This window comes from Malurus melanocephalus, unplaced genomic scaffold (genome assembly GCF_030028575.1).
Source record: "Malurus melanocephalus ecotype Western Australia unplaced genomic scaffold, MMel_1.1 scaffold_275, whole genome shotgun sequence".
Classification (NCBI taxonomy): Eukaryota; Metazoa; Chordata; class Aves; order Passeriformes; family Maluridae; genus Malurus; species Malurus melanocephalus.
Window position 1 is genome coordinate 439078 of NW_026623507.1, and position 27778 is coordinate 466855.

At 40.0% G+C, this 27778-nt stretch overlaps 1 protein-coding gene across 1 annotated transcript; it reads left to right on the forward strand.

Annotated features, from left to right (window-relative positions):
* Positions 1 to 174: 174 nt before the first annotated feature.
* On the forward strand, positions 175 to 27778 carry CFAP91 (cilia and flagella associated protein 91). Its single transcript, XM_057376259.1, has 15 exons — positions 175 to 320; positions 3151 to 3234; positions 4498 to 4560; positions 5429 to 5610; positions 6283 to 6460; positions 6802 to 6959; positions 7185 to 7367; positions 7536 to 7666; positions 13392 to 13508; positions 16593 to 16664; positions 18173 to 18319; positions 20837 to 21058; positions 22313 to 22461; positions 23662 to 23753; positions 26937 to 27778. The coding sequence occupies exons 1-15, from the start codon at positions 193 to 195 to the stop codon at positions 27155 to 27157; spliced, it is 2127 nt and encodes a 708-aa protein (XP_057232242.1). The 5' UTR covers positions 175 to 192; the 3' UTR covers positions 27158 to 27778.

A 27778-nucleotide genomic window follows, 5' to 3' on the forward strand; every position in this document is an offset into this window, starting at 1 on the left:
TGAGAAGTACCATCTAACTAGCTGACATCATTAGCATACATTCCGCCTTCTTTCCCCATCCCAAATGTGCAGTCCTGTAAATCACAGCAGGCTGGAATTCTCATCCCTTTAGTGCTGTTTGAAAAGGCTAAATTACTGCCTCTCTTCTTTGTGTCCACACAAATGCTAGGTAAAGCACCGATATTCTCAAGTATGGCTACTGGATTGATTCATTTCCCRGCCTGCAATTTGTGCTTCAAGGACAAAGATCCAGTGCCCGTATTTATTGGTCGAAGATGGAGGGCTCAGCAGCGCCTGGAGGCTCTTCAGCGGCTTGCTGTGTAAGTGTTCTATGGTTGGATAATTTAAAACGAACATACAAACAAAACCGACAAAAACCCATGCACACTGAAGTGGAGATGACTGCAATTTGCTCCTACTTACATTTCCCTTGAAATTAAGAGATTGCAGCTGTTGTGGAGTATGGTTACCCATCTGTTTCTTACAGGGTGGATGTTGCACATTCCTTCATCCTTGTGCTATCTGCTTTGCAGCGGTTGCCATGAAAAAGAAGAGTTATTTCAATCTCTTAACAGATCAGATGTGTTATGAAGACTTCAGTGAGTCATGTGTGTTACTTCAGTGGAAGCTCTTCCATTTTAGTCCCGTGCAATTGCAGCTGGTTAGGTGGCTTCTGCTGCTCTTTYCAGGGTCCTTGGGGCCTGAACCAGGGCACCACATTTCTAGTGCAGGGGTTTCTTAGTTAACCTTTCTCCTGGCATCACAATTTGGGTTCTGATTAAGCAAGTATTAAAAAGAAAAGTTTATATATTTTGCCACACCTTTAAGTTCTCTTGTAGCTGTATTCAAGACTGCAGGCATCACCCTAGGTTTTTGTTTTCAGACTTTCTTTCTGCTTTAAGAAACTAACTTTAGGCCATGGGCTTTTCAGATGATGCATACTCGAAGATTGCTGGAAAATGAGTTGTACAGCATGTCAGACAATAATCAAAGATGCTTCAGAGTGATACAGTGRACTTCACACCTGGTTTTGTTCAGTTTCAAAGGCATAGTCTTCTCATTTCCATCATTAAAAAAAAAATAGAGTATTTTTTGCTTAACAATATTTTCAGTATTTCAGACTGTCCCCAGCACATGAACACCTCAGTGGCATCTTATATTTTGCTTGCTATTCTGTAACAACTTATTTGGCACCTGCACTGCTTTAAAATTGATTTACATTTCAACATGTATTTTCAAAATGTCTTGCAGTTAACAAAAAAAAGAGAAATATATCCCCTCTGTTTCAACCTGCAYGATTGACAGTGCTGCTGATACAGAAGACAGAATATTTCCCAGCTGTCTTTTCAGTAGTTRCATTGCCTCTGCAAGGTTACTGAGAATAAATGCTCATTTATTTCAGCAAAGTCAGCAAATGTAAGTCAAGGACATGCAAGAGGCAGGATCTGTGGAATAAAGAGGGCTATTTCCCTGGGTTCCCATTGTGCCTATAACTATACCATAATAGGATGAACRGTTTATGCTAATAAAGTTAGATCATAAGAATAAGTGCCCACCTGTGCTGAATGAAACACAAATCCATCTGGATGGAGCAACAGTCTGATATGTAAGGAGTCAGCTAGTGGARCTAGCCATCAGCTCAATTAACTCATTTGAATTACAAACACAACTTCACAATAATAGGTTGATTAGTGCTGAGCAAGTATATCAGGTTACGACATTGCRTCTCAAAATATTCCCTTCTCTTTTCTTATGTGATACGACTGAAAGCCTTGRGAAGGGATGACTTTAAACTTACCTTGGCAGTAAATTGGATGTCACAGAAGGTTAATGAAGCATCTTGCTCTAAGCTTTCCTGGAGCAGGTAGCCACACTGTGGCTCCCTGAATTCCACAGCACAGTTTGCAGGAATTAGAGGAAGGCTTGGAAGACAACTGATCTCAGCACATAATCCTCTGTTGTGATCCCAGCTGTCAAGCAATGTTATTTATGTATTGTTAATTTTATCTCTATAAATGCACCTTTGTACAGCAACCAAATCCAGCATCTATGAACACCTGAGGTCAGAATTAGTACAAGTTGCCAAAAATGGCCTYATGGAAAATCTGGCCTTCAGAACTTGCCATATATATAGATCAAAGACATAAAATCRTAGAATGGCCTGGGGTGRAAGGGACCTTAAAGATGATGTTGTTCCAATCCTCCTGCCATGGGCAGGAACACCTTTCATTCAGAGCTCCATCCAACCTGGTCTCAAACACTTCCAGGTATGGGGCATCCACAGCTTCTCTGGGAAGAACTTCTATTTTTTTGTCTTTAACAACTGTGCAGGTTGAGAAGAATAAGACTGGAGTATAAAGCARTTGTGAAGTCAAATAGCAATCCTGATGAATAGCTTTCAAATTACTCAGTTCTACTGGGTATCTCACTGACTGCCTTAATGAGGTTTTCCATATGATCTTCCAAAGCCTTAAAGGAAACTTCAAGATGTTATAGAGAAAAATTTAAAGTCTGCCTACTTTAAATTCAAAATGGGGAAAAAATGAGGAGTGTTCTTGAAAAAGGTATGGTTGTTCCAGCATAGATTTTGAAACATTGACATGAACATCCTGATCTTTCTCCTTTACCAGAGCATTCAAATTGAAATTGCTGCTTCTAAAAATTTTAACATTTGCTCAAAATTTCTTTAGCTACTTTTCAAAGGGAGAAAGTGAAAGTCTTCTCCTTGGCTCATGCTATTCCTTTACACGTGTTTTCTGTTATGGAAAGTGCTTCACTCTGGAGGAAATGAGCTCGCTCCCCCCACTTCCAGTAAAAGTAGTTTACTTTACAAAGTCAAACGTGTACAAATGATCAATCCTTTCCACAGCCAGCTCATAAGAAAGTTTTAATAAAGGCAGCAAAGACCATTTCTTTACCACACAAAGTGGCAAAAATGCAGTGTCAGACTGTTTTGCTACCTAGATAAATATGAGAAAAACAAAATATAATTGCTTGTGTAAGTGTGAGGATTTGGGGGAATTTACAGTGTGRACATTGGAATGTACAACCAGAGAGGAGAGAGATTAAAAAAACAAAGGGTGTAAGGAAATGAAGATCAAACTGCTCTAAATGTACTTCTTAAATTATGTCCTGTATTTTGGCTTTCAGAGGTCGGTCTTCTCTTCAGTTACCTCAGGTTGTGTATGAAGATCCTGAAGTTCGTGGAAGAAATCGCTACAAGTATTTTGTAAGGTAAGGAATAAACTGCTTTGAAACAGCATTCAGAAGCTTGCTTCTGTGYAGTTTAAAGAGCACCTAAGTAAAGGCCAGAGCATTACTTTTTCTSTATTTTCTGTCAGTTCTTTGATCACTGATATGGAAAATTTTAGTAGTAACCAAATTTCAAAAAAAAATCTTTTTAAATTCACGCTATGACACAATTTTCAGCTAGGTGTTACCATATAAGCAAATATACCAGACATTCTGTGCTTAATAAGAAATCTTTGGGCTGTAGATYATCATGTGCAAAGGAAGAAGATACTTACAAAGCCACTGTGGTTCACCAGACCCCTAGAAAGGTGTCTTCTTAAGAAGGAACCTTCTAACTCCCCGTTTCTGTCAGGAGCAGAAAGGGAGCAAAGGGAGTCCTTGATTATCTTTTCATCAATGTCCTCTACTGCTCTGCAATGTCCTCTACTGCWGTGACTTTCAGAATTACCCTGCAAGTCAGCAATGGACTCAAGATCTGAACCAACAGCTACCATATAAACATTCTTGACTCAGTCACATATGCTTTGAATTGCATTCACTATTTTACTCAGCAGCTATCAGTGACTATGTCCACTTTAAATATAAAAAAATTGCCATGTTTAATAAATTGAAATCTGTTATGGCTCCTTTATCAACAATTTTTGAGAACAAAGTTGTTGATGTTATCTTTTGCAATTTGAAGTTAAGCTTTAAAGTCTCTCAGAGACTTAGGGAAATTGATAGTGAATGTAATATGCAAATTATAAGAATGCCTATGAAGGAATTATTAATGGTAGTTTAGCCTATATCACTTTCAAGATACGTAATAAAATATTGCAAAAAAGGAAACAATACAATTAGATAAGTCCAAAACAGCTTATCAGCTGATTGTAGGAATGCATGTAAGGATTTCAAGCAGTTATTAAAGAAAACAACAGGTCTTTCAAAAACTTGAAATGAAAAAAATTATACTAATTAGTGAAATGTACACTAAATGTTGGCAGCACACTCAAAACCAGCTTTAATAATTGTCTTGTTTTGCAATTCTACTTTCTGCTTTGACTTAAGAATAACACTGCCTTGGTGGTGAAACTTTCTCTTTTACTCCTTAGCTATGAAAGAGTGCTTTAATATTCAGGCACAATTCTTAAACAGACAACTACAGAATCTGAGTTAGGGAAAATCTGAAATTGGTGGACTGCAGTTTTTCYAAACMACAGTGATCTTTTAGGCTCATCCTWGTTGTCTTTCATTCTTTMTTTTCAGACCTCTCACCACTTCTAAGAAGCTGCCTTCAGCAGATGTTCCAAAAGATGTTGCTTATAAACAGTAAGTAGTGACTTGTGGCAAATTACTGTTGGAATGAGTAACATCTCACCAGAAAAAGATCAGGAAACTATTTAGCTGGTGACCAGTATTTTTCATAATGARCCAAGAGGAAAAGCTTGTTAAAAGATAAGGTTCTGTTCCCATCGTTGAGAATTCTGGAAGAAACAGGTGATTAACTGTTTCAGAATTTGCTTGCAGTATATTAGTGCTTTGTGAATAAAGGACACATGCCATGATTGTGAGGCTTGAAACAGAAAGCTAAATGTCTCAGAATCCTAGGAGAGATACCATTGAAAAGATTCTGTAATAGAGCAATATTGTTGGAAAATCTCCTGATATTTTATTGCAATCTCTGTGATAGATGCAGTACTGTTCAGAGATGTAGAACATCCATGATATAGTCTAATGTGGTTTTCAGTGAGCATCAAATTTTGAGGTCACATAATAAAATTCAATGGTAGAGTCAATGGCATTTGTTCATATCAGAAATAAATTTGTATTCTGGAATTGTTGGAAAGAGAAACGTAGACTAAATTGAAGCAGTCCTACTTCATGTTACTTAAACCATTTTGTGTCCATTAAAGGCAATGCTTTACAATGGATACCTAGGGAACATTTGTATGTATAATCATGACAGCTGAAACTAGAAGTTTTCTGGATTATTTACCTAAGGAGAGTGTTTCAGGCTCAGYGTAGCTTCAATCTGCTTTTACTAAAGATCATGGAGTTAGCATCAATGGGAGTAATGTTAAGATAAACCAAAACACATTTAAGTCTCTTACCTTTGACTGATGTGTTTCTGGTTTGTTTGCTTGKGGYTTTTTTAATGAATGTAACCAATGTCCCTCCATCTTTCACCTCTTTTTAGGACAGAGGTGCGTCTCCAGTCAGCTGAAGGAGGCAGCCTGGTCTTTGAGGCCATGTTCAGAACTCTGGGGATACAAACAGATTACAGGGATGGTGAAGCACAGACAGATCCCTATTCCCCTGAATATATMGTTCGCAGTGGCTCAGTCCCTGAAATTCTGGCACTTGCTACACTAACTTGGGGTGAGTTGTGAAATTAAGATAAATTATAATCATAGTGTCACCTCTTTAGCWGGAGGTTCTTTTCTATGTCAGGTTTCAAGTCTATTGGCAGCTTTGGCAGTCCTTTGTTGTGTGCATTTGGGGCAATTATTTTATCAGTTTCCAAAATAAGTATGATATTTGCCTGGTTAATGGTGCTGTTMTGGGGCATTTCATGAAGAGTTTTGAGATCATTCAATATAAAAAGRTCATGTTTTACAAATATGAACTAGAAGGAGTTTTCCATTTACACGTTGTTCTTCAGCTGCTCTGAGTTGAACATTGTTTGAAAATACACAGTATGAACACTGCTGCCCCAGAATATACCTGTGATCCTCATCTCCCAGTGTCTCACCTGTAGTGATGATGGACACTGGACAAGCCAAAGGAAGTATCTTCCTCGAAAAGCTTTTCTTCCTTTGCAGCCTGCAGTAGAGGAAGGAGGTGTCAGTTTTAATGTCCTCTGAACTATAGCAATTGCAGGTCCTACCATGCCTCATCCTGGCCCTACAAGTATTTACTTCTAGTGTTTGAAGTTCTGCTTATATTTAATACATGATCTGGTGCCCATCCAGCCCTCTCATACTTTTTGGTGGTGGCTGTTTKTGGGATTTGCCATTCTCCTGAAGAGCTAATGCTTCTTCTCCCTGTAAGGTCGGGGGCTGCCAGCAGGACCAGCCGAGCTGGAGATTATTGACCGCATCCGGGAAAAACGTGCTTGGGAGGCAGCTCTTCCACCCATGGACAGTCCTGCAAACATCGCAAAGCGGCTGGAGATGATGGAGTATATGGAAAGGAAGGAGTGGGCCTACAGAGAAGAGGAAATAGATAAGTAGGAGTTCAATTGTACTCTTTTATTTCTTTCAATTACTGGCAGAATAGAGGAGCAAGAAGATTTAGGGGATTGGCTGAAGGGTACAACAAACCTTCTATTTCTGTGAAAACATCCTGATTTTGGGAAGGGATGTTCTTAAATTTAATCTAAGAGTCTGCAACCATAATACAATTCTATGAGTGCTTAACTCTCTTTTTAAAATGAAAGATTGAATATGAGATACGCAGTATGAATTATTTGTAAAGTAGTCCWTTGGTATGTAGGATTTGATGGTGACAGGATTGCACAGAACAGTGCAGAGTACACTCAATAGTACCTGACCTTTTCTTTCCTTGTAGGTTGCAGAAGGTTCAACTGGAAGTCTTTAAGGAGCTGCTGCGGAGACGAGAGGAGAATCAGAATGAGGTGAATGACATGCGCTTGTACAACCACTGGCACAATCATCAGAAGGCTAAAGAAGAGAAAATAAGAAAGATTCAGCATGACTGTGCAATGAGTAAGTCTGAAAGACAGGAAAAAAGGAGGGTATGAGACAGTTTTCAGAAAAGCCATTTCTATTTTCACAAAGTTATGATCTGTTCAAAATGAAATAGGTTGCATGGCCAGCATTTGGTCTGTCRTGTTTTTGTTTTATCTAGCAAAAGYTCWCGTGAATTTACAAAGATAYGGCTTTGATAGAACTATTTGTATGAACCTYCTCACATTTGTATTTCCTTTTCAGTGCTCAGGAAATTGATAGCTAAGAGGAAGAATGTTATGGGAAAGCAGRGGAGACGAGATATCATCAAAGAGTATAATGACTTTTCATCACAAGTATATGCTCCTTTGTCTAGAATTGGGTTTTTCCCAGACAAAAGTTCTGACGGCTATGCGGTGAATAACTTCTATCTTAACACCTTTGCAGGTAAGGCATTTTGGAAGACTTAGTTGGGGAGATACTTACTTGAGATATTAASAAAATTCAAGTTTCTCTCCCTGTCACTCCACTGCTTAATCACTGTTTGTATTATAATCTTCTTATGTATTATAATCCTTGTATGTGTTATAATATTTCTTTGTATTATAATCCTAGGATTGTGTGAACTGGAACAATCTGTCTCCCAGCTCAAGATTAAAGCTCCAAAACCTAAATGCAATATCACAAAGACTGGCTATGTTACAAGGGCAGGAAGGCTAGAGGTAGTCTTGGCACAGGTTCACCAGGTATGAAGCTGCATCCAGMAGCATGTCAGTTCCTCTTTGATTTGAACTGCTCATAAATTCAATGGGGAAGATGTGTATTTCCCAATTTCTCATGCTAAATTCTTATTCTGTAGAACAACTTCAAGGACAGAATGGATCAAACATGCAAGCTGTTGTAGGCTTGACCACTACTGCTCTGATACTTAGTCCATCAGTACTTTCAGTTCTGCTTCTGTTCCAGTCCTATAGAAAACAAACACCGCTGCTTCTGTCTTCCTACAGATCATGTATTTGGATAGGAACATATTATGTCMATTTGAAATTCTCACCATTTTCTTGTCATTTCTCCTTTTTATAATACACAAGTAGTAAACCTTTTGGCTACACTGTCAAGCTTCCAATAATTAAAGAAAGCAAATCTGGATTAATATTCTAAAAATTTTGTACATTTTTTAAAAAGCACATTTTAAGTACATATTGTAAAATCATCTGCAGCAAAACATGATTAAAATGACCTCAGTCATAAAATCAGTGTGTGGAAGCACATTACTGTTGTTCCCTAAGAACAGCATCTGATTTGCAAACAGGCTAATAGCATTTTGCATATCTTAATTTATCACAACTGTTCACGCAGGTGAGGTGTCCATATATGCAATTAACCACCAAGGAAAGAAGTGCCTCATTTGCATCTGCAATCACAATATTTGTAAATTACATGTACGTTTAAGTACACTTCTTGTGATGCTGTTGAGGGTTACCTTCATGTAAAATCAGGAATATTCTTGGCTGGCTGCTGTATTCTTGGAAAATAGTGACTCTCATTTGTAAAGCTTGGCAAGTTTCACTTAGATAGATAGATAGATAGATAGATAGATAGATAGATAGATAGATAGATAGATAGATAGATAGATAGATAGATAGATAGATAGATATAGATAGATAGAGTCTCTGATTTAGTGTAATTGAATAAGAATTTCAAAGCAGATATCAAACTGCTACTGCTGGATTTTAAATTGAAATCTTGCTCTGAAAAATCAATCATATTATCTCAAATTCTGCTGGATCTTGTAAAAGATGAAATATAGCCTCTCATTATTATACAGAAAGACAATTTTCAAAGAAAATCTCGAGTGCTACAGGAATTGTTCGAGAGTAAGGACAAAACACCTCATTTTAAACACACAGAAGTATTGAAGTGATTTGAGTTTGGGTTGGTTTGTATAAAATTCAAGAAGTGATTGTGTAATCTGCATCATAACATGGTTCTCATTGTCAACAGAACATTAGTCCAAGTTTTCAGGGCTGATTTCCAATGGCAGCAATTGTATTCTGTTTAAAATAMTTCTCATATTTTGGAAGACTGTGGTGAAGTGTCCAAACTGCAGCCATAGAGAAGTGTGAGCAGCCGAATGCTGCTGCTCACACAAAAATGTCTCTTCAAAGAAAAACTGGTGGACAAAGGAAGATGACATGCAGAAATGCAGACATTTCTGCACATTTTCTTCCTTAAAGCAATGCAGATCACTTGGTCTGTATTGATTTGTAGCAACTGAGAGGCTGAATAAGTAATACTCATTTCCTCCCTTAGAGGACAGCTCTGTGACCACTTGGAATAAGCAGTCCCAATTGTGCCAACAAACCTCCTGTAACACACAGAAGGAAAGAGGTTTAAAGCAGATAATTAGGGATCATTTTACAAGAGAACTGTGTTGCTTTGCCTTATTTCTATTGTTGAGTAGCCAGACCAGTTTTCTATTAAAAAATTTATTTTAGTGCTCTCCTAGCACATTTAATGTATAAATTCTCTCCCWTAATCCTAGAAATAAAGTGGAATCCTAGAAAATTCAGAGACTACATGGTGATCTAGCTCTAGAATGAGGTTTTTTCATTTTCCCTGGATTATCTGGAAGCAAGTGATAAATGTAGGAGGAATGCTAGATTTTGGCCTCAGAAGTAATTTGTTTTAATAAAGGAATTTCCAAGGTTTGTTTCTCTGGCCAAATGTGAGGGAAAATGGATAAGTTGTCCTCATTATATTCCTTTTTGTTTGCCAGATTGAGGGTATTGCTAAGATTAAAGCTTGTTAGAAGGGATAAACAATAATCCAAGTAACTACAAAAAGGATCTGTGTACTCCTAAGAATGAGAGCTGCTTCTTTCAGACATGAAACTAAGCCAGAAAGAAGTGATTTAAGAAGCAGACTTTTTGAGGACCGTCCTGAAACCTTTTGCAGAAGTATTATGTRCACTCAGTAGTCTTTGAATAATTTCTAAAATAAGAGAATCTGCCAGCAACAGGAGTGACCCAAGATTTACAGAAAAACAACAATCTTTATCTTAARCCAGACCAGTAAAAGGACAAAGAAAGATAGTTCCTAGCTAGCACACATAACATTGCTTTAAGGAGTCTAAATGAGCCATTATATAGACAGCCTTRCATGAAAATCCAAGGCATTAAGGACATAACATACCAACACAGATAACTACTGTAGGGAATCAATGCAACTGGGTAAGTGAACACACCAAGGAGTGGAGGAGGTGGTAGAAGATGTCCCAGTGCAGAACAATGCATGACTTTAGGCAGATCCTCTATGCKCTGGTGACTCAAGAGGGGTGAAGTGTCAGGTGGTTTTAAAGTGTTGGATCAAGATGAAGTCAGAACCTAAACCTTCTCAACTCAGCATTAAGTGCAGTTCTCACCATGTCTGTTTTCTGTATCTGGTTGCTGGAAGGAGATAGAGAAGTAGAGGGGCCAAGAATGTCTCTGGARAAAATCTCTGCCAACTTCAAATTGTAGGAAAAGCCCGTTTAAGCAGTTACTTCTTCAAGAACAGATCTCCACAGAGTGTTAGTTGGCTCATGCTCAGAGAGGCTCTCAGAGCTTTTATGGCAGTTTTGATCAGCCAAAAGCAGGCTGGCAGTGTGTCCTTGATGATCCTACCTGAAAGGAGGCTGTAGCCAAATGGAGGTTGACCTCTTCTCCCAGGCAGCCAGYAACAGAACAAGAGAACATAGTCTTAAACTGCACCATGGGAGGTTTAGATTGGAATCAGGAAGAATTTCTTAACAGAAAAGGTGATTAAACTTTGCAGTGGACTGCCCAGGTGGTAGAGTCATTATCCATGGAGGTGTTTAAGGAAAGAATGGATGTGGTACTCAGTGCTGTGGTCTGGTTGCCCTGGTGGTTTTCATACTTGAACTCTGATCATCTCAGAGGTCTTTTCCAGCCTCATTGATTGTGGGATGCTGTGGTCCCACCTTCATCATTTGCATGCAAGAAGGAAGAAAGAGAAACATGGCTGTAAACTTAGTGCTGTACATGAAAATCAAGTTTACCTAGGGTCTTGTGGAAAGGAGAGGATCACAGAGAAGATATGGGAGGAATCTAAAGAATGGATTGAATGATTTCTTTGAGTTGCTTCTTAAGCCACTATCCTGTCAAGAGTTCTGCTTCTCTCAGAGGCTGGCTAAGAAGCTAAGGTGTGTGGTGAAAAGCATGAGTGCCATTTGCTRTTCCCTGCATTTGCCAGGAAAATGGAAAGGAGATGAATTGCCTTCTTTTCACCTGCTTTTCTGGTTGGTCCAATCCAACCAGATCCTACCTTGACTCTGAACCTACTATCTGAATAAAGGAATATAGTCTTTATGAGGAAAACTGGAGTGTGATATGCAGGCAGTAACATTTGGAGTATGTTGTTCAGAAATTTAGCACTTTTATCTTTTTTATGAAAGTATTTTTGCAGTAATTTTTGGACCTTGTTTTCCCTATTTCCAAAAATCAGAAGTTAGGCAGAACCAGTTAATGCAAAACCCCTATATTTTCTTTTTCTTTTCTTATGTTAAACTCTTAAAATAATTTAAAGCATCAGATTAGAGAAAGCAAATGATAAGCATTTTTTTTAATTAGTAAAAATAGCCAACCAGGCACTAGATAGGGCTGGCATGAAAATAYAAAACCATTTCTAGGAACAGCAGTATATCTCAAATCTACGTTAACAAGGATTCCCTCTTGTCCAAACTGCTCATAGATTTTTCTGTCTTTAAAAGTTGTTATTTTTGTTATATTTTATAATTCTGGTTAGCAGGAAACATTTTTGGAGGCCATAAGAAAAATTCTTATGAATGCGARATTGTACTAATAAACATAGTAACCATTGTTTTCAAAAGAATCACAACTACAGCAGCTTTTTCTTTCTGCTTCCCTTGCCCTGCTATGCAAATCTCCTTATAAATCATAGCCAGCACTTGTTACAATCTTCATATTAGAGAGCCCTAAGGTCATCACATACAAAACACAGTTGAGAAAATCTCTCAACATTTTTGATTTATAACCACTTCACGTGGCTTAAAAGAAGTTTATAAATTCTGATTCTTGCATTATTAATGTGGGCTTTTTAAGAAGCTTTCAATAATAAAGTATTTTAGCCCTTCCACCTAGAAACCTCTCTCCTTTTCTGGAGCAATTTATTATTCTGACCTGAAAGATCAGATCCTACATGCAAGAAGAGTTTTGTACAATGACTAGTGGAATTTCAAAAGTTCCATTATTTCACAATTAAATTCTGTGCAAATGCCATCAGTTTCCTGTTACTGGAGAGATAAATTCAGCATTGAACTTTTTTCTAAAATTTTTCTTTTATTTCCCTCTCTGATGAAATACTGTATTTAAACATTTGAAAAAGAGAGAGTGAAAAAAAAGGAAAAGGCACACTTTCCATTGCTGGAATATGAACTTTCAATAATAAAGACTACAGATCCAGCCCATAGAGCAGTAGGATTATAGTTTTGAATGAGTTTTAAATGCCCATACTCCTTTCCCTTTCTTTGTGAGCCAAAGTATTATGTCCTACAGCAGGCAAGCATTGCCATGCAGTTGGAGATAATTATCTRAATATCTAATGCTAAGGGGCTGGCAGTGATAAACTGGCAAGACTTGGACTTTYTAAACAGTTTTAAAATACCTTGAAAGAGCTGAGGCTGTGGTAGCACTTCCACTCTTAATTTGCTGACAAGTTGTGGCATTTGCCACCAAACAGCTGCAAGCAAGATAAACCCCACACTTAGTGGGCTTTTGAATTTTCTTGGTAAAAGGAAGTTTTTGGACAAGACAGTTGCTTTTTTCCCCCCAGTAGAGTTGCCATGGGTGCCACAGGGCTGCTGGGCTGTTGTAGATGAGCAGAGCAGAGTTCCACAACATTTTTCTCTAGGAAAGGGTAATTTATTTCAAACCTGTGCAGTAATATCCTATCATACACAGACATTTCACCGAGGAAGTGACAATACACTATTCAAGTGACCTCTTCATAAAATCTCCCSACTGCATAACATTTCTAACCCACAGTAATAAGCATTACTTATGGTTAAAGGCAAAGAGTTACAAGTGTTCTTAGAAAATTAATTATTTGAGAGTTAGAGATGAAATTCATACYRGTTTTAGATTGGTTTYAGGTGAYTTACAAGTGCTGATGACTTACTAGTAAATACAGAAAATACAGAAAATACCTCTTACTTCCTTCTTACATACRATTTTGACATTGCCATCAGTATCTTCTGACCAATCAATAGCCTCATCTACTGACCATACTCAGTTTTTCAGTTGTTGTGCAGTCAGAAATAGAAGCCACAAGCCTRCAAAGCTTTCAGCTCCCTGTAGTCAGTGTGATCAGCAACAGTCAGCATTTAGAGGACTGGCCCTATTATGTTGTTCAATCTAGCCATGTTCTTATTAGATTGTATCTCTTTTGCAGGCCCTACTGGAGAGGAAGAATAAAGCCAAGAAGCGAAAGCCACCTCCCCCTGTCTCTGAAAAAGCAGAAACCCCTGTTCCTAAGCCACCCACTCTAATCCTGGAAAAATCATCAATTGTAAGTGGGCTGGTTTTAGCACTTTTTTTTCCCTGTTGATCCCTGATTGTTGCCTACACAGATGTTAAAGAAGGGAGATATATATTTTCTGAATGCATCCATGTTAAAAATAGCCATCATTATTTTGTAGAACTCTCTTTATTTTATAAGGATACTAGCAGCCAAACAATTGAAAATATTTTACAATATCTGTTGGCCAAATTCTTAAGTAAACTTCAGTTTAGAAAGACATAAATTAGTAGACATGTTATTCCCTTGTTCTTGGGGAACAAAAGGGCATCATCATCATTATTATTATTATTATTATTATTAGTATTAGTATTAGTATTATTATTATCATCATCATCATCATCATCATCATCATTATCATCATCATCATCATTATTCAGTAGCTTCTAGTCTTGTGAACTGACAATGCTATCATAATCCAGTAAGGCAATTAAGTTTAGAATTATTGAAGTCAAAGAGACTTTGGCTGCCTAGCATTGAGCATGCACTTCATTAATTTTCTGGAGTGAAGCTCTTGTCATCATGCAGGATGCAGTGTTTGATGATCATGCACCAGTTCACAGATAATGATTCTCCTGCAGAGATTGAAATAGCAGTAATGATGTGTCATGGGGGATGTGATATGTTGTAGGAAAAAAAGTACTTTTTAGGGGAGCTGCAACTTCTTTTCATKTCTTAAAGTGACATACTTAAGAGCTGGTTGCCCCAGTAGACTGTTTTGTCTTCTTACTAACACCATTTTCATGAGGTACTAAGAATCAGACACAGCTACATTTAAATGTGTGAATTTAAGAGTCGAACAGCCATGAAAGTGAAGAGAGAAAGTCTTATTAGATCATCCATGCTGCTGTTTTCCTTTTTGCAGCATGATATTCTGTGGTTTTTTACAGTCTATTTTAAGATGACTGAAACAAGAATTTCTTGCCTCCTTRGGGAGAGCTTTCCACAGCTTTACCAACTTCTGAGCATTAGATACTGTATTGCRGTGGTGGATTTACACTGTTTAGGTTTACTAGTTTGGCAGATTTTTAAGTACCTTGAGGTAACATGTAAATAAATCAGATTTTTTTTTCTACCACTTGTAGTCATTCTTGAATGTGTTTACAGATTATATGGGATTTTTTAAAGAATACTGATACAATAGAATTYCACCTTTATGAATTCTGTTAACGTTTGGGTTTTTTTTCAAGAATCTGTGTGAACACATAAAAGATGGAGATCTCCAGTGAAGCTCCATCTGTAAAATCAGGCCACTTGAGCCACTGAAGAGCAACATTAACATTTCCTGCCTTGCCAAATCCAAGTAAGGTTTCTCCTACCAGGTGGCTGTGAGGAGCAGTGAAAACAAGGCTCTTCTCTGTTGTTAATGCTTTTCTTCCTGCCACCCATATGAGTACCAACTGCTAAGTGTTTCCCACTGGAGCTGAGGATCTCGAAAATGAGCCAGAAGAAAGTGGAGAGAATGGAGGCACTACTGCAAGCATCCTCAGCTTCTCTSCTCCAGTCATTTCTAATGGACTTAATAGCCACAACAAAGCTCACAGAAGCACCTCTGAATTCCTTCATYAGTTTTACTTTCTTCCAGCCTCCTCTAGTTTGCAGCCATCTCCTAGATCCTTCTGTATCCTTAATTTTTCTTATTTTTTTCTGCAGGGCATGATAGGATTTTCATCTCCCCTCACTCTTTCCTGCTGGTCTGTAGCAGGCAGATGGACAAGCTGATGATTACACTTCCTAAGGCATCATTTGCAGCATTCAAAAACAGAAGTACAGAAAAATGCTTCTCATAAAAATTCAAACCTAATCTTAGTTAATATCACACCAAGCAGTTTGTCTTACCAGTATGTGTGCCATCACCATTTCCAAAACTGTCCTGAAGGGATTTCACGCTGTAGCCAGGTGATGTGGTAGAGTTTAGCTCTCTAGGGCTGGAAACTCATCCCCTTTTTCCAGAGAAGAAGAACATATCAAATCACAAGTCCTCTGGGTAGTTCTGCTTTGCTGCTCTGCTTTGCTCTGCTGGTTTGGAGAGATAGGAATGCTGCCTTTTGCATTTGGAAAACTCGATCCYCAACACCTAAGAAAAAAACAGAAAACTAAGATTCAAGCCCACACAACTTCTCTCATCCCACACTCTTCCCTGTTTTTCCGGCACTTCTTAAATAACACATTTCAGTGCAGTCCTCATAGGTTCTCTATTAAAAAAACCTTACTTCCAATTTCAAGATTTCTTTTTAACTTTCCCAGGCACCCAATGGACATTTGCCTTTTCCTACTGTCAACTCCAAACCAGAAGACCCCTCACCTAGAAAAAATGGTCCATCTGTGCTTCATCTACTTCCTCTTTAAAATAAGCCATAAGCCCTTTTTTTTTTGTTGTTGTTTTTGGTTTTTTTTGGTTTTTTTTGTGGTCATGTTCCCATTCCCAATCTACTCCATGATTGTTCCAAATTGGTATCAATCACACAGTGCTAGGCCAGTAAAGTTCTCAAAGAGACAAATCACAATGGACTGTAGTTAATTTTACTTCCAAACTATCACTTTCTCAGTCTTAAACTTACTGAGTTGCTCTGATAAAGACCACCAGTGGAATAAATATCAAAAGAAAAATTGYATATTTTCTCTTTTAATTTAATCCCTTTTTTTTTTATGGCTAACAGCTCTTTTGGATCTCCTTCAATAATAATTCTGTCCCCTTAGTGTCTTGACCTGTTAAATTAATGTAGCTGATGCTCATTTTGCAAACTCAGATAGAAGCTACAAATAGTACTTATAATATATACAGTAATTTTCTCCATCAACATCTCTTATCATTAGGTTCTCATCTCTAAAGACCCTCTAAAACATAAAATAGAATCTGACTGTATGACCTTTCTTCCCCATCCCTTGCAAAACATGGAAGTAGATGTTATTCTGACCTTCCTTTCCCTAGAAATTAGAAGAATGGTGTTCAGAAATAACCAAGAAAAGMCAGGATATGAGTTAGACTGTTTAACAGTTAGACAGATAATCTACAGAAATTCCAGTCTCCAAAGAAAGAAATAATTATTGTGTGGATATTTGCTGTTTTGGCAGGAGGAAGAGGAAACAGAGCTGGCAGTGATCTGTCTGCAGAAGTTGCTCCGAGGCAGAGCTCTTCAGAACATGGTATTTTGTCTCTTTGTTTATGTCAGTCTTCAGAATGATGGTGTGAATGACTGGTTGCAAAGGGTGTTTAACTGGTTGCAAAGGGTGTTTGCAATCTTTCTTCCACAACACTAATCAGGGGTGATGAGCTTCTGCAGCATATCCTCTCATGTGTTTTTGGAGTCCTGCAAGGTTGAGGTCTGCTCCCCAGCTCAAATTTCTTACAGGAACATCTAGGTTCCTACACRTCTGTGAGTGTCCCCCTGTTCTTGCCATCCTCTACACTCAGCTGTTTAATTWGGTGCTTCATAGCAGAATTACTCAAAAAGCAAATTCTGGACTAGATCTGGACCATGAGTACATTTTGCTGCGATGCCAAGATCCCAGGCACAAGAAACCTCCCACATCCCAACAGGGCAGCTTGTATTTCATCTTTCTGGTTTCCTGTGGTGGTGAGCTGGACCCCAGATGRGGAGCAACTGAAGCTGACCACTGTGATGTGCAGGACCCATCTTTCTGCTTTCAGGGGAGCAGAAGGGGGTCTAACTAAAAATTAATTGAGTAGCCATGCCTTATGGACTTTTTATTAAACAAGTCTGTCACTTGTGATCAGACAAGTCCAGAAGGTTTGTTTCCATGTCCACAGAGAGTACAATTGATACTCTCTCCTGCAGTAACTATTTAATTCTKTTGTGAAGTGTTCCCATGTAGGACCCTGTCCTGAGCTTTAGCAAACAATGCAATATTATGAAAGTGGCTTGAGKTGGAATATAGGCTTCCCAAGTGTTCTCCAGTTCTGTGATGGTCTACAAGAAGGATGTTTGAGGCCACTGAAGGGTTGTTGACTTTCACATGAAAAGTTCCCACCATTTTAGGAWTCTTCTTCCAGCTGGATCAGAAATACATGAGTCGGAGAATGATGTGAGCAGGGTTGAATGATCTTTTGTTGCTCTTGGAAGTCTTGTTGGAAGAGAGTGAGACTGAAAACAAAACAGTGTCAAGGAGGGCTGGGCCACATAACCCCATAACAGGGATGGCAGCCATTCCAGCAACCTCCCCACCAATTTATGGCTTTGGGCTGTTGCTGGGCTTCCTCAAGATGAAGGTCAGAGAATAGGAGATGTTGAAACACTGTGAAGYTTTGACATTGAGGCTAATATAACAGGGTATGCAGAAGGCTATTACCCCTTTTACTTGACATTGGTGGTGGTGTTCCACATTCCAGTGGATTGAGTTCTGGGTAAAGCCAAACAGAATAATAATTAAAAGAAAAAAAAAAGTAGCAAGGGATTACCTATACTCCACAGCAGAAGGTCTCAACTTTCATCTTCTATGCAGAAAGGATTAGGTAAGATTTACTTGACAGCTGTAGTGTTTACCTAAATGCAACCACAAATTTGTTATGGAGAACTAGGTCTTGGTAACAGCTGACCTTGCAACTTGGAGAAAAAGGGTGTGCTCTGCTGGTAAAAACATGTTGCTCTGTATTCTCCATTTAATATGCTCAGTTGTTTACCTTTATTTTAAAGATGTTTGAAGGGAAGGAGAAGCGCCTGGATCTGATCCAAGAGCTGCGCACCACTCATGCACTYCAGGAAGATGGACAGCTGCTCTTGAAGGCACAGAAGCAAATGACACTGTCTTTACAGCGACAGCATGACTCACAAATGCACCAGGTTTGCTTGCATAGATGGCAAGGTTGATTCACAACTCTGTCCTGACCAGACACTCTGTGCTTGCAGTATCACAACACTCTSGCATTTAATTTTTTATGATTTCTATTATCCACAGCACAGAAGGCACCCCAATAGCAATAAAACTCTCCTCACACAGGCCTCACACAATGAATGCCTGAGGGGCTAAAATTGCTCTCTCACTGCTCTGGGGGCTCTGGGGAATCTGAGAAACAGACTGAGGCACCCTGACCACAGCTGCTGTGCAGGCTGTGTTTGCTTTGTTTGCAGACAGAGCACTTATTTATATTTACAGGGCTTAGAACAAACTGCAGTGTCACATGAYGCTCAGTTTCCCCACATTTCAATTCATTTGTCTGCTCCTATGACCTGGCATCACAATACATGCTTGTCACTCACATCTGTCAGATATTTTACTGAGCATTTGTTACTGCTCTGTCCTTTCCCTGTCCCTTTTCTAGCTTGGCACCCTCTCAGGCTCCTCCTCACATATAATACCACACAAAGCAAGCCAAAGTTACCTTACTTTGTAAATTTTGCTGGGTTCAAAACTTCTAGAACCTTAGCAGTGGTGACACATTGAGGTACCTGCCACTGTTATGCAGAGCAGAGAAATTTTGGGCTCCATCCTCTATCAAGGATCTAGTGAAAGCCAGAAATATAAATTCCCATCCTGTTTCTTTACAGTGCTACAAGCTTCCAGACCAAAGTGAACAAAATGGCAGATGCTGGTCTGGAATGGATCATAAAGAAATTTTTTCCAGAGTTCACTGCATTTCAGAAACACAGTATCTATGACATGCCTGCAAGTTTTCTTGTAGTTTTTACCACTCTGCTCTTTTTAAAATGACCAGCTGTGAGGCCATTCTGCAGCTTCCATATTACWATAACAGCATGCACTGGCCAGTTGGCCTGGTGGAGATGAAGCTGCTGGTTGGGCAGCAACAAAATTTCTCCTTAGATCTCAGTAAAAACTGGACCAGGTGACTGTGTTTTAGCATTTACCATTTAGCATTTCCAGATACTCCCTCATGCACAGATGTGGAATGTAGGAATAGAGAATTTTTTCTGCTGAGGAATTAAAAGAAGAATAAAAGCTGTAGGCATTAGAAATTTTCAGTGCTCTTTTTCTTCTGGAAATCCAGGGAGAGTGAAGGAGAAAGCAGTTCAAACATCACCATGACCTTCATAGAGAAGGAGAGAGAGCAAATGATWAAGATGTTGACCTCTGAGCTCAGAATTTCCTTTTGGGAGAGCCACTATCCCCCTCTGCTGGTATTGGCCTCCTGTACTCTCACTTTTGGTCTGGGTTGTTCTTTTTTACTATCTCTGAAGGTACACAGTCCAAGGCTCAGGTTTTCAAACATTTTGAACTCAGGTTTTCAAACATTTCAGACATTTTCTGTGTGGCTATTTCAGAAAGTTACTGATGACCCTCAGTTCTATAGGTTTTGGTGGTCACAGGTTTTTTTCAGGTTTTTGACCATTTCAGTATAAAAGAAATGCTTTCTGCAGAAAGAGGATGGAAACTCCAGATAAAGTGGTCAAAGATGAGGAGTTGAAAATTTCCAACTCATGTATAACAAAAATCCAACACAACAGTGATCCTGAGTTGTTTTTCTCCATTTCACACCGGTTTCATATTCATCACCTGGAGCAGTGAAGAGGAAGGAGCACTTTAGTTCCATGTTATCCTTCCCTGTAGGGTGGTGCAGTTACTGCWTCACCATCTTCCATCTGAAACACCTGTGGGCTAAGTGCTGTCACCTCTAGATGTGTGCAGCACTGAAAATCCCACTTTCTTGAAACACTGCCTGGGCAAATGGCACAGCTGCATAAGAAAGCTGATTTATTATTACTTGTCTGGGATATTTCAGCTTCACTTCAAGTTTTATATTCAGATCTATTCTGTACTTGCCTGTTTATTTCAACAGAACACAGCATCCAGCCAGKTCCAGACATTCCCTCCTGCCAAGGCCTGTGGCTTCAGAGTCCATACTGGAGATAAAGAACTCTCCATAGACCTTGTCCCTTTTTGTAGAGCAGTCACACACACCTAACCTATAAAACACAACGTGCTTGGAACAAGGAATGAGTGGCACAGTAATGCTGAACACCTGGAATCTTGTCTCAACTCTATCACAGACTTTCTGATTTTCCATTACCCGGAATTTTGAGGTCTCGTTTGCACTTCTGCAGATTTAATATAATTGCTATCAATTTGAATTTGTCAGCAGTTGGTAACTTGTGAAATTTTAGGTTCAGTGCCTAACGCTGGACTCATGGTTGCAGAAAGGGACTCATGGTTGCAGAAAGGGACTCATGGTTGCAGAAACCAGCCAAGGCATGTGATGTGAAGAATGCCAAACTCCTGGGGTTGTCCCATGGCTGGTCTGTGTGGATGCTGCAGGGCTGCCTCACATGCCTGTGGTAGTCCCGGGACTTTGTACAACGTTCCTGGGGTTCGTAACACAATTCTTTGCATTTTTCTTCTAAAAGCTGTCATCGCTGGAGAGAGACTTGGCCACTTTAGAAGGAAGGACACTGGCAAACATACTGGATTTTCTGTCCAAAGAGCTGCTGAGGCTGCAGGAGGAGGCAAAGATGCGTGCTTTGGTCACGCTGGCAGAGAGGGAGAGGCGGATGCGGGAAGCACAGGAGAGCGGMCGTCGTCAGCTGGAAGAGCTGCGGAGGCATGAGGAAGATGAGATTTTCAAACAGGCAAGAGAGGGAGACTGGTGGGACTGTGGGCAGTTTGTAGGAGCTGCCTCCTTGTGGGAAGGTCCAGATGGATGGGAGCTGCTTCAGCTCTGACTTTGGTGATGGCTGGTTTTAAAATTCAGGGGGAAAGCTTAGTGAGGAGAGGGTGATTCCTTCCCGAGAGAGTAATTCCCATTAAACTAAGGATGATCTGAATACCCCTACAGACAGTACTGTGATGAATGAGTATAGGTTTCTAAATTTCTACAACAAACACCTATGAAGAACAGATGTACTTAGATCATCTCTAGGAACAATGTTTTGGCAGCACTTGTCCTGGCCAGAAGAACTATTAGGTGCTTTCCCATGAAGGATGCCTTTAAGCMAAGGTTTGGAAAGATTTTGCTCCCCCAGTCCCAAGTGGACTGCAAATCACAAGAGGTACAAAATTTATTTTGAAGTAACGATAGTGGATAAAATAACCTTGAAATCAAGAAAAAAAATACTGAAATACCATATTCCATAACTATTCTATAGTTCTATTCCTATTTCCTAGCTCTTGACTGCATGAAGCATATTTCTCCCCGTTGAAAGGCATGAGTGGGAGTCTAATTGACTAAACCAATAATTTTCAAACTTTGTGGGAGGTGGTTAATACCAAAAGGGTCTGGCATCATGTTTATAGGGTTTTTTTTTAAATTTTAGCATCTCCTCTTATCTTTTATGTATTTCTGAGTGGTAAGCACGTAAGGTCAAGGAGCCATAAGCTTATGCTCTTCAGATCAGCARAAGGAAAACACCCATTTCTAGAATCTCAGCTCTACAACCATTATAAGGAAACCAATAATTTTATCTTGGTTTTTGACTGGCCTGATGAAACCTTTTCCTTCAGGGTTTGCCTGAATGAGAGCTGATTTATTTAGTGAAGTCAATACCCACGATTATTACTTGGCAGTTGTTGCTCAGAGGACCGTGAGAACGGAGGGAGCAACTGCCATTGCATTCACAGGACTAACYTGCTGCACCAGAATTGGATCTGTGAATAGGTTTTCTTCTACCCCTGATTCTTTYCTGCACTTGTTTCTGTTCAATCAGCGTTCAGAAAGAATTACTAGAAAATATTTTTTTATGGAAAGCATCTCGGAAAACAAATTTCAGGTTGGCCTGCATGAAACAAAGAGTCTTGTGAAAATCTGTTGTTCAAGTTTCTCTGGAAATCTTCCACTATATTCCTGGCAGTAGGCAGAGCAACAATATCTTGGTGTTTTGTTCTAGGTGGTGAAAATTCAGAACAAAACTATTGACACCTACTTGGAAGATGTTATCCTGAGTAGCATGGAGAGGACAGCTGAAGAACAAGCCAGGGAAGAGGTTCAGAAAAGAGCTGTAGAAATCAATGACATTGCTTATGAAATGGAAAATCGGTACGTTATTAAACAGCACATTAGGGGCTGTTCACAGCAGTTCAGAACCTGCCTGACCATCTGCATCTGTGGTTGTGTGCATCATCCCAGACATGGGAAGGGCAGAGCAATGCTGCTCTGGTCGTTTCATTAGTGTGGCTGCTGTATGGGAACCACGCTGTTCCTACCTGCTACACACATAAATCCATCAAAGCCTTGTTTCCATACAGCATGTGCCAAGATCCCTTTGCAAATCACTCGTGAGATCTGTGAATCACCCTTTTCAGATTTCTCCACACCAGTGTGAGGCTGTGACTGAGCTCTAAGTGAATCTGGGAACTGCCTAAAGCAATACCCATTCATACTGATCTTTTCATTTATTTGTACTACTACAGAAAATCCATTTGAAAGAGATCCTAAAAGATACAGCTATGCAGGAGCCTTTCAATTCTGGGATGGCTGTTCTTTAAGGAACTGCCAATTTCCATGGAGGTCACTCATATTGATGGCTGCCTGACAAGGCAGTTTGAGTAGAGTAAGTTGTTGAGAACACCACAGTCTTGTGTTTGGCTGGGGCATCAGCAGTGAATACTTTTTAGGACCTGCCAAACTCCAGTTCAGTTTCTATGCCCTTTWTTTGGAATTGAGCCATAAAAATCCCAATGACACAGTGACTCTCCTATGGTACAGCAGCTGTGTATTTTGTATCTGGATGAATACAAGCAGAATGTTGGAATCCTTGGGGAGAATGAAGCGTAGATAATGCATGCAGCCCCTGGGCCAACTGGGAACCCACCAAACAYTGGCATGGAAAAGAGCACGGGGGCAGCCAAGTGCAGAGTCACAAAAGGGAAGAATTTAGCAAACTCAGCAATGGGCCAAAGACTAAATTGACAAAGACACAAATCCTCACAGATATGTGTGTCTAACTCAGTTTGTCATCAGAGGGAACTGAGCTTCTAAATACTGTTGAGGGTAAGGATTGTAGGGTGATGCTCTTCCTGCTTTCCAACGTACTATTGAAGACATTTGCACCAAAAACAGGAATAGTCACACTGTCACCTATTTGTAGGATTAAGAGAGACACAGCTGACAACTACAATGATGTGACAATACACTCCCTTGGAAAGAGTGAGAATTTTTACAAGGGAGACCTGTTTTTGCAGAGGTGATGTGGAGAGAAAATTAAAATACTAATACCACTGTGCATCTGTCCTGTAGTCGGACTCGCCTACAGTCAGAAGAGATTGTAGCAGAGCTGGTTTATAATTTCCTGATCCCAGAAGCTGAGAAAAGCTTTATGCGAGAAAGAGGTAAGGAGTCCAGTACCTTTATTTTCTTTGTAACTTTATTTTCTTTGTAACTTTATTTTCTTTGTGAATGGGTTCACTTTCCTTATTCTAGCTCCATGAAAGGAATGCTGCAGTGCCAGGAGTTGTCTCAGTTCCCTGAGATTCCTTTTCTGCACTCTGCAGGTAGAAAGTTAAGCTCTTTGACCCTTTTTCCAGCTATTTCTCATATGCTTTAGTCTTTCTCAGTGATGACCAAAATTCAGACCTGCTGTGTGATCTGGACTTTTCCAAGAAAGGTTGGATCAAATAACCCTTCAGGTCCCTTCCAACCAGGTTTTCTATGATAAATCTGCAACAATAAAAGTGCATTAAAAGAATCAGCCCAYTGCACATTCTAAAACAAACTGGAAAAAGTCTGAGTAGCACTGCTGGGGATTGTGTATTATTTGGCAATTTCTAAAACTGTAGAAGACTTTAACAAGCAAATTACTTAAATATATRTCATATATGGAAGGAAGGTTATACAMTTCCCTATGCTTCCCTCTCCTCCCYAGCTGGTTGAGAGAAAGAGGCAAAGATAAAAATTTTAAGGTTGGCTGAAGTGGCATCATGTTGTAGGGAGATAAAGGATGTTTCCATTTAACAAAATGGAATGGCATCTGTCAAAACACAGAGGGAAGACCCTGTGTATTACATTAGGTGATGTAATGAATAAATGGCTGTCCCTAACTGGGATGTGACTAAACCAGCCATCCACAGAAAGTGAATGTGACCTCAGCAAAGCAATTGCATCACAATAGAGCTCGAAGAGGTCCTTGCYGCAGTGCACTTCTCTGCCTTGAGAACAAAGACACTCAGTTTGTTGCCTCTTTTATTGCGTTGTGAATGAAAACACAAAGCCTGAGCACGCATTTTGTTGTCTCTTCCTGTATTTGCCACAACAACAGTACCTGCTCTGCAGCTGGCAGTTCTGCATAAGCTTAAATCAGCTCCCTTCACTCCAGCACTGCTTCTGCCAGCCTTCCAGAGCAGGTGATGTCATCATAGTCAGTGRAGCCTGCAGCTCAGGCACAAACACACTCAGAGGTTAGCTTGTCTCAGACAGGAGAATAGAGAGGAGACCTGGAGATGCCTCAGGATTCTGGACATGCTGAGAACATATATCAAGGCTCAAAATATGTACTGCATTTAAATGCAGCAGCAGCTAATGAACAAAGCACTCAGAAACACTCCCAAATGACAGAGGAAAAGAATCTTCAGAATCTGTGATAGCTACAGTGAGTTTGCCTGGAAAGCAGGGCTAGACCCAGCCAAAAATTAAACTGGATGCTGGTGAAATAGAGCAATAAGCAATTAAGTGTGAGAGCTCCTTCAATAAGCAATTAAATGTGATCAGGAGAGATTTGTCATGACATTTTTGTGACAGCAGAAGTCAATATCAGGAAGAGATCTGGTTCATGCTCTTTTCTGCTATTGCTGCATGGGGTGGAGGGAGCTCCATTCACTTTTGGCAGTTGAATTCTACCAATTGTTCACCCTGACAAACACACCCTTCTGTAAACCTCCTGCACAGTGATACTTTCAGGGAAGCAGAATCRTTAACTATTCCATGGAAATCCAAAGCAAATAATATCAAAGAATGACATTAGATCTCATAAACATATTAGTGTATTGCATTTCTATGGTGGCTTTTAAAGCTTTCCCTGTAGTGAGCCAAATAATTCATTATGAAACTKTGTTTTATCAACCTGGCCCATGCTTGAGCTGCACCTTCCTTTAAACTGTCAGGAAATGATGTAAGAGCACAGTTATCTGTCCTGTCAAAGCAGCAAATCCAGGACTGAAGATTTGAAGGYCTGCAAGTTCAATTTTTGCCTACACTTTAGCTTCTCCGCTAAAGACCTCTATTCTGTCATTACCTGCTTGTTTGGGATTTTTTTTTCTCCTCATTATGTTGCATTTTGATCCATAAAAGSAGGGATTATCCAATATGGCTCACTCTGAGAAGCCTCTGCACCTCRATTCTGAACCCACCTTCACTGGATGTAGAAGTCACTGTGCTGATATGAAAAACCTTGCTTGGAAAAGGACAGTCACTCACCAATTCCAGCATGCTGTCTTTTAGATGGAATTCACTGTGGATGGAGAAAGGGACTGCAGCAATTCCAGGGGCACATTCCCAGTGTAGTTGATGCAGTTGATGCAAACAGGATTGAAGCCAAAATGCCTTGGGTAGAGAAACCTCTCCTGGGAATGAGAGCTGGCTGGTGAAGGTCAGCTTTTCAAACACAAGTGAGATCCAGTTGCATTCATTGTTGACAGAATGGACCTGGGAGATGGATAAACACAAACAGGGTGGGTTGGTAACACTGAGTGACTGGGACAGGGACAGCAGCACTGTGTGCCAGCATGCAGGACACCAGTGCTTCAGATTCACAGTTAAAGTGCAGCTCAGCCTTACAGCAAAGCAACTCTTGGACTTCTGCAGGGAGGTGCCACAGTGAGAGCCTCTGCCTTCTCCTGCAACATTCCTCACACTCTCCATAAGGCACACAGTATTTCAATCCCCTTGACTGAAATAAAGAGACATGGGGGGAGCAGAGAATAGTGAAGAGCAATAAAGAGAGCTGTAGGGTGAATGCTTAKGCTTGGGTAATTATTTCCCAGGAGGTGGGTTGGAAATACATACAAATTACTTTGGATGAAAGGAGGCAATCCTGCAGTAGCTGARGGGATGTGACAAGGTAAGCAGGTGACTTCATGTGTCAATAGTGGCTCCAAGTCTTACTTTGAACTCACTAAGAGTTTCTCAGTGCAGGTCAAATCCTGGCACAGGAGATGGCAGATTTCAGCTGGATTCTTCCAGAGGCCTGCTGCAATYAACAGACACCAAAGGAGAAGTTATTTTAAAGCCTGATAATATATCCGGGGCAGTTGTTTTCAAAGCTGGAAAGGAAAATGATTTGGCTGTGCTTCCCACTGTGGGGGCCAGTCTTCAAAGTGAAATGCAAAGTTGGTTGCTGCTATTAGGTGGCAGTAGAACACTTTCAGCCACAGTTAGAAGGGCATGATTTTTTTTTTTTTTTCCTGAGAGAGACTTTTCCACAGCTGCAGGATTGCTAAAACTACTCCTCCCTTCTCCCCTACAGAGAGCACTTTGCTGTACATTTCCAAGTAAAAGCCTTACCTCTCTTTTATGCACAGTGAGGCAGTCCCAAAGAAAACACATCTACGCTGCTCATCGGATCATCCACGGGGGMACAGAGGGGATTCTGGTGGATCCAGCACTGCTTCAGGAGGCATCTGGCAGCAGGACAGAGGGACAGCCTCCTGTTGGGACAGACAGCACAGCTCTGAGTGGGACAGCAGCTGACAGTGCACCTGAACTTGGAGAAGGAGWCACAGAGGATCCCACAGGCTCCTAGAGAAAAAGAAGAGTGAGGTGAGTTTCCCTTCCCCCCTGTTATTTGAATCTGGAGCATGGTGAAGGAGAGGAAAGCACATGATATTTACTTTTTCAGGGCACCCAGAATGGAAAATCCTCTCTTTCCCTTGGGCTGTCCCTCCTGCTGCCTGCCAGCAGTGTTGTCCTGGAACCATTCTGTATATATTTTGGTGTGGCAGCTCCCTCCACTCCCTCCCCATCTTGCTTTGGACTTGATCAGCTATTTTTTTCTCTTCTGATTGTTTAGAGAAGCTTAAGTGAGAAAGCAATGTTAGCATTCCTTGTTTGTTTTCCTGGCAYAGACCAATAAAAATCTGCACCTGGGCTTTTGGTGATATTTTCTTGCATCAATAACATTAAATGGAAAAATACCCCATAAGTGGGAAATTCTGAGTTGAGACCATCCACAGACAAGTGTGTCYCACTGATTTCCTTAGTGGTGTAAGGCCAAGTGGCTTCCTGCATCAGGACTGCTATTAATAAAGCMCTGGAGTTGAATAAAAACAGTCAGATTTTGCATCATCTTTTCACATCATTAGTCCTGGGACAAAGAAAAGAGCTCAAGGCTTGCTCAGCTCTCCAGCACTCACCTGTCAGAATC